General features: G+C 39.1%; 1 protein-coding gene across 1 annotated transcript; it reads right to left on the bottom strand.

Annotated features, from left to right (window-relative positions):
* Position 1: 1 nt before the first annotated feature.
* On the bottom strand, positions 2-1,758 carry LOC117884617 (protocadherin gamma-B5-like; the record flags this gene model as incomplete). Its single annotated transcript, XM_034785094.1, has 1 exon — positions 2-1,758. A coding segment is annotated over exon 1 (1,473 nt), but the record flags the coding sequence as incomplete, so codon positions are not given.
* Positions 1,759-15,854: the final 14,096 nt, after the last annotated feature.

The following is a 15,854-nucleotide window of genomic DNA, read 5'->3' as shown; positions in this document are numbered from 1 at the left end:
TGGAGTAAGTGAGTCGGGCGTTCCGGTCCAGATCCCGGTCTGAGGCTTTTACACTGAAAACAGAGGCCCCCGAGGGATTGTTCTCTGGCACATAGGCGGTGTAGGAAGGTTTTTGAAAGACAGGGGCGTTGTCATTGATATCCGAGATCTGCAACAGGATGGTTTTCTGGGTGGAGAGAGGGGGAGAGCCTTTGTCTGTGGCTATGATTGTGATATTGTACTCCGGGGTTCTCTCCCTGTCCAGGGTGCTGTCTGTGAGAATTTTGTGATAATTATTAGAGGACGACACTATTTTAAAAGGCAAGTTGTGCTGAAGATGACAGGTGACGTCTCCATTTTCACCGGCATCTCGGTCATAGACTTTGATCAAAGCTATCACGGTCCTGGGCACTGAGTCTTCGGAGATAGGACTGGACATGGATGTTACAGTCACTTCTGGGGCGTTGTCGTTCTCGTCAATAATTTCGATCTCTACTTTGCAGTGACCTATCAGATCACCGCCATCTCTGGCTTCTATCCCCAACATGTATTTATTTTTCTTTTCAAAATCCAGAAGCTCTGTACTTGTAATGTCTCCTTTCTCTGGGTCTAGGCTGAATAATTGGCGCCCTGTGTCTTGTATGTCGCTGAAGGTGTAGGTGATCTTTGCATTCAACCCTTCATCCTTATCCATGGCTTTCACCTGAAGAACAAAGGAGTCTTTTGGTAGATTTTCCCTCAGTCTGACCTTGTAGATCTCTTCAGTGAATATTGGAGGATTGTCATTGGCGTCAGAAATTTTAAAGTTAATGGTAACTGTCCCCGATCTAAATGGATCTCCCCCATCCACAGCCGTCAGAATCAAGTGATGAGAACTTTGTTGCTCCCGATCTAAAGGTTTTTCTAAAATTATTTCCGCATGCTTAATGCCATCTGGGGTCTCCTTCACGGATAGGATAAAATGGGGGTTTTTACTGAGCTGGTAACTCTGCAGCGAGTTGATTCCAACGTCTGGATCTTGTGCAGATTCTACTGGGAATCGCGCGCCTGATAGTGTCGATTCACTGATTTCTAAATCAACGCTGTTTCTTTTGAACCGCGGGGCGTTATCATTAATGTCCCGTATTTCGATGTTCACATGATAAATATTTAAAGGATTTTCAACCACCGTTTCGAATGTCAGGACACAAAGGGGTGTCTCCCCGCATATTTCCTCCCGGTCTATCCTGCCATTCACATACAGGTTGCCATTTCCCTCATTCACACTGAAATATTGCTTTTCCGAACTGACACGGAGCTTCCGCTGCTGCAATTCTCTGACATCCAACCCCAAATCTTTGGCGAGATTCCCCACAAGGGAACCTTTGGCCATTTCCTCCGGAATCGAATAACGAATCTGCTCCGAGACCGCCCGGCAGAACAAAGAGAATACAAAGGGAAACAACAGTACCTGCCTTGTGACTGCCCGGCTCAGATCTCTGTGCCTGATTTCCATCTCAGTCACTCTCCGATACGCTCTCCTGGCCTGTCTGGTCTGAATAGATTCTTTGTCTTAAATTCCCGTTACATCGAAAGGTTTTCCAGACTAGTCACTTTAAGGTAAACAAAATGAACTTCTCTGTCAAGTAACACACCACAAATCCCGGAGACGATTTCTTTTCTCAGCAAGTGTGTGAGAGCTTTCCGCTGCTTTGTTTTCTCTCGGATCTGTGCTGTGTTACTGAGCAATCGCACTGCAGGAGACTCCTATGGATCTCCAGCAGCGGCTCCTGCACCGCGTTGGCCAACAGCGGCACTTGCAGTCTCGGACGCAGAACTACAGCTAAATTGATCTCGTGAAAGAGAAAGTAGATTCGTAACTCATTGACAAATATAAACTGAATAATCTATATGAAAATGTAGAAACTGCTTGGCATCAATTTTAATTTCGTTTTCTTTTGTTTTCTGTGAAGTTTTGTATGTTCAGGTTCCACAACTGTTTGACTCATTTTTAAACGACATTGTGTAGGATTAGATAGTCTCTCGTCAGGAAGAAAAAGTTTCCCTGAATTCCTAGATTTTGTGACCTATAGTAGCTGTATAGAGGGAGCCAGATTCTGATCTCGTTACTGCAATGTAAATCTGGACACAGCTTGATCCAATAAGACAAGGTAGCGAGAATCATTAAACAGCGATTATATTCCACCTCGCCGTTGATTTGCTCCAGCCTTTGTCCAGTCACTTAAGCCCTCTGTGTTTCAGTTTTCCATTTTTGAAAGTGGTAGATAATATTGGCAATGTTACCTTTGCAACCTATTTGAAATGTCTGAATAAAAAGTGCTATTTAAATTATAAGTATTATTACTCTAAATTCGTATCTGTATAAATAAGAGCAGATTTTGACCCAAAGAACATCATTTTTTATGTACAAAATGCAAAATGTCAACAATTGAATGTGTTGGAACTGAAATTAAATGAGCAACTGTAAGTTATGTTTAATGTATATGACCAATCAGTCACAGATTTACAATTTTTAAGGCCGTCAAGAACTTCTAATAGCATTTAGTCCGACCTACCATACAACACAGGACAGACAATTTCACCCAATAATGCCTGCAGTGGGGAAACTATTTCCCCCTAATGTGTAAGTGGCATTATTAGAGCATTACAAGTGGTGGTGCAATCATATTTTTTTAGAAAGACAGCCAAACGTTTTTTAAAGACTCCAAGTGACGATGAATTAGCTACTTCTCTTATCAAAGCTTTTCTAGTAGTTAATTACTATCACTGTCAAAAAGTTGCCTAATTTCCAATTTGAGTTTTTCTAACTTTAGGATCCAGTTATTGCTCGTCATATCTGTCTGCTATATTAAAGATTAAGTTCTCTTAAATCAGGTATGTTTTCCCAGTGTAGCTACTTATATTCCATGATCCAGTTGCATGTTAATCTGCTCTTTAATAAACTGGATAAATTGAGCTCACTAAGTCTCTCACTATAAGGTATGTTGTCCAGTCTTCTAATCATTTTTGTAGCTCTTCTCTGAACCCTTTCCATTTTGAACATCTCTTTCAAAGTGTGGACACCACAAATGGACACACTATTCCAGGAACAATCTCACCAGTATAGTATGCTGAGATAATACCATCTCTCTACTCCTATTCCATATCCCCATAGGTGCTGAAAATAGCTATGCTGAGGGTGCTGCTACACTTCCTGTCTTGAAGTGGTTTTCATCATATACAGTGTTTACAGTTTGGTTCAATGGCTATATACAAATTGTTCCAGTGCCAATACCCACGCCTGTTCCATATTCCCCATATTATACATCCAGTGATGCTGCTATCCCTTTTGCAGCAACATCACACCGAGAGCTCATTCAAATGTTTATACACCCTGACGGTACAACTCTCTCTTCCCCTGTCAAATACACAAACGTTTCTCATAGTTTCTCCTCCTCTAACATAGGAACATAAGAACGGCCATAATGGGTCAGACCAAAGGTCCATCTAGACCAGTATCCTGTCTTCCAACAGTGGCCAATGCCAGGTGCCCCAGAGGGAATGAACAGAACAAGTATGATCAAGTGATCCATTCCCTGTCATTCATTCCCATCTTCTGGCAAACAGGCTAGGGACACCATCCTGGCTTATAGCCATTGATGGACCTATCCTCTATAAATTTATCTAGTTCTTTTTTTAAAACCTGTTATAGTCCTGGTCTTCACACAATCCTCTGGCAAAGAGTTCCACAGTAACCCCTCCATATGTCCCAGTGACCCCATCTCCTGATAGCCCTTGTGTCCACTCTCATCCTCTCCCTCCCTCTCCTCTGGCTCTTTCCCCTCACACAAGCATGTTTTACTCTCTACCATTAAATAAACAAACAAACCACTCCATCCTTGTCCCTACTTGCCTCTCCAATCACCACCCCATTTCACGTCCCCCTTTAATCTCTGAGCTTGTTGAATGGACCATTTAAAAGCACTGTATGGAGCCTCTCTCCTCCAATTCTACCCTAGACCCTCTCCAATATGAGTTCCTTCCCGTGGACTCCACTGAAAGTATTCCCACCAAAGCCTCTAATGAATTTTGCTAGTCAAATGTTAGAATCAATATTCAGTCCTCAGCTTGTCAACCGCCTTTGAGACTGTCAGCCATACTCTCCTTCTTACAACATTGTCCTACCTTGCATTCTATGACTCTATCCTCTCATGGTTTTCCTCCCACCTCTCTAATGGTTCCTTCAGAGTATCCTTCAGAGATCCCTTCTCATCCACCTTCCATCTTTCAGTTGGGATTCCACATGGTTTTGTCGTTTGTCCTCTTCTCTTCACCCTTCCCAACTTATCTCTGGGTAATCTCACCCATAAATAAAAATTAAACTATTATCTCTGTGCTGGTGACCTCTCTACTCCAAACCTGTCTTCATCTGTCTAAACTAAAATCTGAGCTTGTCTCTTGCACGTCTCATGAATATCTAGCTATCAGCTCAAGTTGAGAATGAATAAAACAAAGCTTTTCATCTTCCTTCCAACCTGTGCTCTCTGACTACTTTTTATCATTGTGGACAATACCACCATCCTGCTTGTAGCTCACACCCATAATCTGGGTGTCATCTTTAATTTACACCACTCTCTAGGTCCTCACTTCCAGGTTATGACTAAATTTTGCTGATTCTTCCTGCATAATATCTCTAACATACGGTATTTGCTAACCATCCAAACAGGTATAACTCTCATCCAGGCTCTCATTGGCTCATGTGCTGAGTACTGCAACATCTTTTTCTCTGGCTTTGGCAAATGAAATCTTGTCCTGCTAATATTCATTTTCTTCTGCTGAAAATATCATTGTTCTGGGCCATTTCTTTGGCTACATCACTGTTCTTTTTGCATCTCTCCACTAGCCCCTCTTCTCTGTAACATCAAACATAAGCTGCTTATCTTCAATTTCAAGCCCTTCCTGTCCTATCCCCATCTATCATCTCTCATTCACTATTTAGATCTCACCTACCACCTCCAATCAGCTAATGATACCAGCCTGCTCTACCCACTTTTTAAATTTTCATATAAGCACCTACATGCTTTTTCCCATGCTGCCCCCACACTTGGGGTGAGCTACCATACACATCAAATTATTGCCAAGGTGTCTACAAAAGACTTAATAATACAGGTTTTAATGCTGCAGGATTTAATCATTTTCTATCATGCTGACCAACATTGTTTTATTGTTTCCTAATACTCCCCCATCTACCTGTCTATATCTATCTGTGTCTCCTGTTTTATAGTTAGATTACTAGCTGCCTTTAGGGCAGGAACTGTCTTTTTTTCTGTATTTGTACATCACTCAGCACAATGGACTCCTGGGCCATGGCTATGACTCCTAGATACTATGGTAATACAAGTAAATAATAGAGCCCTGACCAGTACTTCCATATATGAAATTTGTAGACCAGCAAAGACTAGATGATATCATGTATGTATTGAATGTAGCGCACCAGGAAGCTTTAAGTACAATAAATATTAGACAATTGAAAGATATAATTGATGCTACAGCAACAGTAGCAGCTCATCAGTTTAACGTCAAGCCAACTCAGGAATTGAACCACCAGAAAGCTCCCGATATTAAAGAACCTCTATGGAAATGAAGGTTAGATCAGAAGATTAAGATTTTACACTAAGATATCTTCCCATTGGATAATTGGAGAAAAAATCATTTGAAGAGAAAAAGGAAGTGAATGGCCCTGCAGATGAAATATCAGCTGCATAAAAGGGATGTGAGAGTTGTGAAGGAGCAGTGTAAACAGAAGCTGATTGCACTAACTCATAGATTTGAAAGCTGTTCAGTACGAAGCTGTCAGTATCAAGAGACCAGGTTCTTCATGAGAGACCCTAAAAGATTATTTGACCAGACTGATAGTAAAAGCAGAATAGGGGGAAAAATTAGAGCCAATAAATAATGTGGAATAGTTCTAGTGCTAGTGGAAAGACATTGTGGTCTGAGAATAAACAACATAACCAACAAGAGACTGGATTAATAATGTGTGAGATAAATTTAGAAATCACAAATACACAGGAATATCAAAGAAATAAACAGGTGAGATACTGACAGGAATGAAAAATAGGAAAGCCCCTGGTCTAGATGGGGTGTGTGGATTCTGACCGAAACACCTCTCTCCGCTGTTTACTTGAAAAATTAAATACATGTTTGAAGAAAGGGTGTTCAAGATGGACAGTGACACGAAGGACCATCCTCGTGCAAAAAAAAAAAAAAAAGAAAAGAAAAGAAAAAAGAAAAAAAAAGAAAGAAGGCCACAGTGATCTTATGAATTATGGCTGATCACTTTTGCCAGCTATGTGGGAACTTCTAACGGCAATTCTGGCAAAGAAGATCCAAATAGTGCTAGCTCACAATGGAATGCTTCCTCCTGTGCAAGAAGACTGCGCAATAAACATGAAAAGGGACAAAGGACCGTCTCTGGCTGAACAAAAGGATCAAAGAAGATTCAAAACACAAAAAGAGAGAGAAAATGAGAGATGGTGTGGACAGACAATCAGAAAGCATGTAACATCATCCCACATGTGTGGACCACTAGGACAATGAAAATGCACAAGGTTTATCCAAAGATTATTTTCTTTTTGTGGCAATCTCTGATTAACTGGAACATTCAACTCTACCTGGAATGGACTCTCACTGATGAGATCTAAATTAGAAGAGTAATCTTTCAAGCAGATTCCTTTTCACCAATGCAGTTCATGGTAGCAATGGTTCCAGTGTCATAGATGCTTCGTGAGTGGTTATCATAAGAGCAGCAACCAGTTAACCATTGTTACACATGGATGAGCTGAAGCTATGTGGACAGTAACAAAAGGCAATACTGAGATTGATTACATGTAGAAAAGTTTGGTGAAGATATCAAGTTATGGGTTAGCTTGGCATCTGTAAAGAGAGGCTAACTGGTACACTCAGAGTGCATACAAGTTAACAAAAATGCTATCCAACATATCTCTCACCATGGCCCCTGCAAATACCTTGGAATAAGAGAACTGTCTGTGTTGCAACCTAATAAAGTTAATGAAGAGTGCGGAAATAATATTACAAATGAATAAGAGCTACTCTAATGAGAAAACTCAAATAATTTGATGCAAACCATTACTATGTGGGTAATGCCTGTAGTACGGTACACCGCCAGTTTGCCCAAGTGGAATCAAGAGAGAAGAAAGAAATCGACATCCAAACAAGAAAGCTCTGGAGATGCATAGAGTATGAATATCAATCAAGATGTGGACGGGATGTACATCTGATGATGCGATGGAGGAAAAGGTTCGCTATCTGTGGAAGAAGCAATTAACAATGAAGAATATAACATGAAAATATAAGAGGAGGCAACCAGAGTAAAATATCATCTGGTCGTTATAACACGTGATGGCTGAGCATGCATCCCAGCCCAAGAAAGTAAAAATGAAAGGAGAAAACAAATTGCCAAAGAAATATTCAAAAGATTTACACAGAAATCAGTGCGCAGACAGTGGTGGAGAGAGATAAAACCCACAACTGTTTGAGGATTAACAAACTCATGGTTTGCAGAAGGATACCTCAAGAGAGCGAGAGAGAGAGAGAGAGAGAGAGAGAGAGAGAGAGAGAGAGAGAGACTCAGCAGTGCACAAGAGCAGTCCTTAAGGCTTTATGTTCTAAACAAAAGTGACCAACAGAACTGTTCCCCAAACTGCAGCATGTTTTCTGAGAAGAGAGAGAGGTGGTGCAGCATGTGTTGAGCACCTCTAGGAGCCTAGCTGGGAAAGAATATATGAACACACACAATTAGGTCACCAAGTGTATGAACTGGAGCCCCTATGGAGAGGCTAAGATTTTATAGGATCTGGCAATTGTCACAGACCGAATGGTGCTGGCAAACAGGCTGAACATAGCTGTAGAAAAGAAGACCAATAAGAATGCTAATTGATATTACCATACCAGCAGACAGAAACATTAGAAAGAAACAAGAGAAGATAATGAAGTATGAAGAACTCTGCCATGTCGTGGAATAATAATGGACGACTAGAACAAAGACAATGTCACAGATATTTGGAGCGATCCCTAAGGGTATGCATGAGTAATTCAATAACGCATAAAGTGTGCAAGACGTCATAACCAGTGACCTTCAGAAAACAGCGCTCTTAAGCACTGTGAGAATTTTAAGGAAAGTCGAAGAACAAGTGCATTTGAGCACCTAAAATGCAGGAATTCTGGTGAGGTTTCAACCAAACCTATGGTGACAAGGTGGGCGAGGTAATATCTTCTATTGGACCAACTTCTTGAAGTTGGTTCTTATTACTTCAGCCACCTTGTCACTCTAATATCCTTGCACTAACGTGGCTACGACAGGGCTACACTGCATAAACCTATGGAATCCGTTCATGGTCAGGATTTATTGGTGACTCACGGGGATAAATTTTAGAAAGTAGTTTCCCCCTTTTTATGCTTAAAGATTTTGTACGTTGTGAAGGCTAACTGTTTTTGTTTGTTTGTTTGTTTGTTTTAATTCTCATGATGTAATACTCAGGGATGCTGCTGCTGCTGATATAACAATCCTTAAATCTTTTTTCAGATTCACTGCTGCCAAGATTACAGTCCCACACTCCCCCAAAACAAAAGTATGGCCGATAATGTTTGTCTGTAAAGATATGACATTGCAGTTGTCTTATTAAAACACATGGCCTTTGATTGGTCTCAGATTATACAGTACTCGGTGTCAATGACCCGCATTTACAATTCCATCAATCTCTCTGTCATCTGCAATTTTTTATCAGAACCTATTTTGTATTTTCTTCCACATCGATGACAAAAATATGGAACAGCACCAGAATGAGATCTGATCCCCGTGAGATTCCAAAATAATCACACAGTCTTTGGTGAGTCAAACTTGTAATCATATAAAAAAAGATGTCAAAGCCATTTAATAACAGTTGTTTTCCATAAAAACATATTGATTGATACTAGCAATTGGACCTATAAATGTTATTGATAAAGTCCTGTATCAGGTACTACGACTGTTTTTTCTTGGATTTATGTCAGGCTAACTGACTAATTTCCTGGGTCATTCCCATTTACACTATAAAATGTCTCTTTCAGTAAGGTTTCACAGGGTGATGGGAATCTTTCTTTCTTTCTTTCTTTCTTTCTTTCTTTCTTTCTTTCTTTCTTTCTTTCTTTCTTTCTTTCTTAAATGAAGTCTTCCGACAGAGACGAGAAAATGCTTAACATATTTAAGAATGTCCTTTTTTATTTTGAAAAACCAATGTGTAAAAACCACATGAGGTTCCCTCCTAGGATTCTTACTATTGATCAGTGATAAAAGATCTCTTGAACAATTATTAGGTGTTGAAAATGAAAAGCATCTCACAGCACCATGGACAAATTCCTCCAAATATACTTTCTACATCAGAATTCAACATATGCAAATCAATCTATTTTATAATTTAAAAAAAAATGAAGTAAATTTCGTTACTTCCTGCACACACGGGTGCACACATGCACATACACGCACGCATACACATACAGAGTCACTCCCAGTTTAATCTCATGACACTTCAATCACCTTCAGTACATAAGATATCAAAAAGTTAAGTTAAACATTAACTATAAGCATGCGAATTTGTCTACTTATACAAAAGGACCAAATTCGGACATGATTTTAAACTCATGCAGCCCTATTAAAATCTATATTGTGTCCCAGGTGCTCCTGGCTCACCTATCCTTCACTACATAAGACCACACCACTACCACCAAGATGGCAGTGCTTCGATGAAATCAGCTCCTGGACGAAGAATAGCTCGCTGAAGCTGGAACTGAACAAAACAGAGGTGATGCTGGTGGGAAGAGGAAAGTATTTTGAGGCGTTTGTAGTCACAGTGAAGTCTCCTTTACCTGAAATTTCACATCTACACTTGATAAATTCAATCTGTAGTCTAGGTGTACTATTGGATTTCTTGCTGATGCTGAGGTCTTACAAACAACAGCTGTGCTTAATGTTTTCTTTCACTTCCACCAGTCTATGACACTCCATCCCATCCTGGTAATGAAGACCTGGCCTCAGTTATTCATGCCCGTATCACCTCTTGACTGGATTACAGCAATGCAATATATTTTGTCATGAAACCTTCAGCACTTTGAAAATTCCAACTAGTACAAAATGCTGCAGCTCATCTCCTCAACAACATAGGTTGCCTGTCCTCTACTGTCTACACTGGCTTCCAATACAATTTCAAATTTTGTTCAAGGTGATGGTCCTTATTGTCCAAGTGCTCACTTCCTTGGCCGCAGAACACCAAAACGACTGTAATACTTTGGGACAAAGACCGTGGTCAACCACTTTGCTCCTTTGGCAAAATGGAATTCTGAACAATAAGATTAAAACCATTTGTTTGGGGAAAGAACTCTCTCTGGGAGCAGAGACTGTGGAATGAACTCTCTCGGGAACTAAGGACCATCACAAACATCACCACTTTCTGTTCCAAATGCAAAGCACACTTATTTGACCTTGGCTTCTCTAATCTAGATGGCAGATGTGTACTCACATTTCTTAATGCACTACTGGGAGGAACTCAGACATTATGGTGAAGAACGAGGTATAAAAACCTACATAGCATAGAACAGACTAGGAATAGAGAAAACTCTCAAGGCAGTATATGCATTGTAGATGCAAGCATGTATTTGAGTTTTAGCTGTTTTCATATCTATAAATGTATAATTTTGTTTTATACCTAAATTATTATAAAATTAAGTATACCTATATAATATGTGTGAGCATAAATTTTATGTGTATACACACAAACTGACAATATATGCTCATTTTCAAAAGCTACAAGGAAGCTACTCCTAAAGAAAATTATGTTTCACAATGTATCTCATAATTTAAAACAAAACAAAACGCTGATTCATTTTACTTTGACACGCCGAAGAAAATTCAGACACTCTACTGAAAAAAAAATCTATGTATTAGACCCCCTATCCTAAAGCGATAAAAGTTGATGATACTAGAAATAACTAATCCAAATAACAATATTTTTAACTATTAAGAACTCTAATTTTGAGTTAAAGGAAATGGATTTTAAAAAGCCCTGATATACGAGCGAATCTATACAAAGACTCACCTCTCCAAGTGCTTCAGCTTCAGACTTTGGGTCTCCAGGAGCAAATTTACTGCTCATAGGTAGCATTCCAGAGTTATCCCTGCAAAGAATGTTCTCTTCTATGAAGTTCTGACCATTTGATTTTAGGAGACTAAACGCCGTTTTACCAGAGTCTGCGGCTAAACACAGATTATAGCTATACGATAAAGTCCCATCGCAGTAGCTTTGGGGCAATCCTGGACCCGACTTGGAAAAACGATCAGAACCAAAACATCGCAAAACTGGGAGATTCATCGACCTTCCACATTTCATCACAATGGCCAGTGCAACTGTCAGGAGGAACAAAAATGAGATCAAGACTAAAGCCAGCACCAAATAGAACTGTAAATCAGACTGAGATGCCGAGTCACCCGATTGGTCGCTCATTTCCGGAAGAGCCTCTTGGANTTCTCGTTTTTCTAGAGTGCCTTTACCTTACACATTTTTTTAGTTTTATAAATATATTATTTGATAGCTTAGATGATCATTTTTATTAATTTTACATATATAAAATTAGTACAGGTCAGATTTATTTCTATCAACTCATTTCAAGTGTACGTTTGTGATAGTTACATTATAATCCGAGACCTGCTCCCTCTTCAGGGCTCTTGTCCGTCACCAAACTGTCATAATTTTCCAATTACTTCGGTAACCAAATAGGAGATTGCCTGAGACATAGCGCGTGACCTCACTATTCTCTCTCAGTTGCTCTCGTATTTTTAACAGAGGGATTACTGTCGCCAAAGAAAAGTCGTCGGCGATGGAACAAGAGAAACGTGATCGCAACGATCTTGCGATCCGTTATCTTGTTCTTCAGTCACCTTGCCCAGAGCAGATAATTCTCTCTGGGTTGCATTTTCATTTCACGTAATTTGGATTCCCCAAAATACAGATTCCCTCTATTTCATATTTCTTCCCTTCTTGTTTTCATATGGAAGATTTATGAAGCCTTGGTGATTTACTGTATGAATATGATATCTCTATTTAATGTTCATCCATATAAGCGGTGCTTGCTCTGACCAACAGGGACCCATTGCGCTCATTTTCACAAGCATTAATTTTGTAGAAAGATTTATTTTTAAAAGGGAGCCTTTGCTTCCAGCAAAGTAAGGAGGATATTTTCCAAGCCAGACCTGACTGGAAGAATACTTTGAGAATACGCTATTTTTCCTCTAACCGGACTTTATTCAAGTACCATTTCTGAATATTTTGCATGATCTGCTCTGTTTTTCACACTTGAAGTGAAACGTTAAATGCTGAAGGAATAGCCGGTAAGAGCGTTAACTCCTACCAGCCCAGCAGAATAAACCATACTCCTGGGCTGTAATTTTGTTTTTATTTTAAAATTATATAGTAGATAGGAGAACTGTCATTAATATGTTATAGCAACTTCAAGTGCATAAAGTTTCATTTTATTCTGCACAAGCACTTCACAACTGAACAGGCGCTTCGGTATTCTGCCACAGAACTGCTCTCGATCTACTCCTCCTGTGATACTTATAAGACCAAAACAAAATATCTAGTTTGCTGTCTGGAGAAAACACGATCCCTGGGATTCATAATTCTCATTTATCCTCGGCCAGATTCTTTGCAATATTTTCTACAAAAGAGAGAAAGGTGATTTTCCAGGAATAGAATAGTGGAACTCCCAGATATTCCTACTCGTTTTTTCTCTACATTTGCTTTATATAGAACTCTGTGCATAGGAATTATTCAGAAATCGCAAATACTTAATTTAAAGAAATGATGGGCTCAGTTCTTCCATTGAAGTTGTCTTTCTATTTACCTACTTGCCGAGGAAAGGATGATGTATCTCTCTTTGCCTTTTTTCTTTGATAAAGCATTCAGTGTCAACCAATAACTGCACATACTTGGAGTAATTGCGAAAGATTTTGAGGCTTTCTGCGTGTGCTAATAATTTTCCTTTCACTCTGTATGCCTTAGTTGTATACCCAAATGCCCACTGACACATGCACTGAAATCAAGATGAAATAATTCTGTTTGAAATGTAGAATATATAGTAATGTAAATGAAGGAAAATATTTTCATGATTTCAGGATGAAGTTTAGAGTCTCAGACTGTTTAATGAAACAAAATTATTCCTCTTAGAGAATTAGGAAAGAATACAAAATAATAGAAAATCTTTCTGAATGCTCACTCGAAATTCAGCACGCAAAATATTTTTTCTATTCTCCTTGAGAGATACAGCTCTTTTTATTGAAAAGAAAAACATAAACAAGTTATTTTCAACGCTGAAAAATACCAAGTTTGAGCGTGATGTTGTATATCCACCCACTTTCTAATAAATCCTAACTTTCATCAGTATGTGAGAATAAACATGATATCTTTTATCATTTGGAAAGATAGAAATGGAAAATCTTTCCTACAGGATAAATAGTTATTTTGTTAAAGGTATTTATATAATATATAATACATCATGATGTAAACTGGAACCATACTTCTGATGTACAATCATTTTGATGACGTAACGACTTGCCTTAATGTCGTATCAGTCTACAAATTGAAAGAAAGTTTTTCTCTGAAATCTCTGACGCCTGGTGAATTGCTTCAGAATTCTTAGTTTGTATACAATGGAGATTATTACTCCATCCTCAGCGTGCCCAAATGACAAGAAATGGTGCAAAATCTGATTCTGAGGCAAATCTTCTCAAATAACAAAAGAAAATAAAAAAGAAAACAAAAATCTGACACTTTGGAATATTTCCCCTTAATTCCATGGGTACTGGAATTGCTCCATACCTGCTGAACTCCATGGCACAGCAAAAGTTAGAATGGCTCCGAGAAAAGGGTATGTGTCCAGAAAGCATACTCCTGTGCCCTATGTTCTATCTAATTGCCTCTGAATGAAATAGGTGTGAGAGAGTTAAATCCCACCATGTACAACTCTGTGGCAACTAGAGTTACAGCAACAAAGGAAACAAACGAACACCGGCTTATGGAGTATCAGTAGCAGATACACAGAGGCACAATGATTAGGAAGAACCACAGGAGACAATATCACGATTAATTTTGAAGAAAGAAATAGGATATCTACGGATCACAGAATCCCTGCCAAAACTGTGACTTGCCCTGCAAACAATGGACTGGCTCATGCATGTGCAAATAAAATGTGTCAGGATGAGCTTTTGATACCACACATGACATCATCCGACCACTTCCCTAAATGCTGGCATCTTATATAAATCCTTCCTGGAGGCAAAGTGATACTAGTAAATGGGGGTGCAGTCCAGAATCTCAGATTAGATGACAACACATAAGAAGGGAGGTAATTCTGATGTGTAGGAAAATCAAAGGTTATTATAGTGGACGTAAATATGTACAAATGCTAGTATTATGCACCCTGTCTCTTAACGTTACATAGAGAAACCTGTTTCTGCAGTGGTTATGTATCCCTGACAACTCTGGAATGACAGGTTTCAGAGTAGCAGCCGTGTTAGTCTGTATCCGCAAAAAGAAGAACAGGAGTACTTGTGGCACCTTAGAGACTAACAAATTTATTAGAGCATAAGCTTTCGTGGACTACAGCCCACTTCTTCGGATGCATATAGAATGGAACATATATTGAGGAGATATACATACACACATACAGAGAGCATAAACAGGTGGGAGTTGTCTTACCAACTCTGAGAGGCCAATTAATTAAGAGAGAAAAAAACCTTTTGAAGTGATAATCAAGATAGCCCAGTACAGACAGTTTGATAAGAAGTGTGAGCATACTTACAAGGGGAGATAGAATCAATGTTTGTAATGGCTCAGCCATTCCCAGAAAAACTTCAAAAACAGACTCCAACGAGAGACTGCTGAGCTAGAATTGATATGCAAACTAGACACGATCAACTCCGGTTTGAATAAGGACTGGGAATGGCTGAGCCATTACAAACATTGATTCTATCTCCCCTTGTAAGTATGCTCACACTTATCAAACTGTCTGTACTGGGCTATCTTGATTATCACTTCAAAAGGTTTTTTTCTCTCTTAATTAATTGGCCTCTCAGAGTTGGTAAGACAACTCCCACCTGTTTATGCTCTCTGTATGTGTGTATATATATCTCCTCAATATATGTTTCATTCTATATGCATCCGAAGAAGTGGGCTGTAGTTCACGAAAGCTTATGCTCTAATAAATTTGTTAGTCTCTAAGGTGCCACAGGTAACTCTGGAATGGTGATTCCATTGCAGCAGGTGTGGCTAGAAAGGGAGTATGGTTACAGTCAAGTAGGAAACTGAGAGGTGTTGTGCAGGTTTCCTTTGAGGATAAGTATTGAAAGATCAAATATGGAGTGATCGCTTTGTGAAAAGTGTTCCTGAACCTGTGTTTGCCTTTTAACAACAATAGTGCAAAGATGTAACAAATTAACAGGAGATGGATTATATACATAGCGGACACATGACCATCTAAAAGACCTTCTTTAAAATTGGCAGAAGAGTGGACTCAAGACCCAGTGCATCAACCAGTCAATCTTTAAGGGATCCAGTGTCACAGCATTATATTCAGTTCCATACATCTGAAAGTAAACATCAAGTACACTCTAAAAACACATAAATTCCTCCATATGCACGTTATCAGTGTGACATCGTATCCTAAATGAATCTTCAATAACATTTGTAAACGATACCTTATTTCTTAAGTAAAAAATAAGTAAAAACGTAATTCCATCAAAAAGCATAGTGCAAAATATACTTAGTAGCAGTAGCTTAGTGGCTTCA

The sequence above is a fragment of the Trachemys scripta genome, chromosome 11 (assembly GCF_013100865.1).
Source record: "Trachemys scripta elegans isolate TJP31775 chromosome 11, CAS_Tse_1.0, whole genome shotgun sequence".
Taxonomy (NCBI): domain Eukaryota; kingdom Metazoa; phylum Chordata; order Testudines; family Emydidae; genus Trachemys; species Trachemys scripta.
This window is presented reverse-complemented; position numbering and strand designations above follow the sequence as displayed.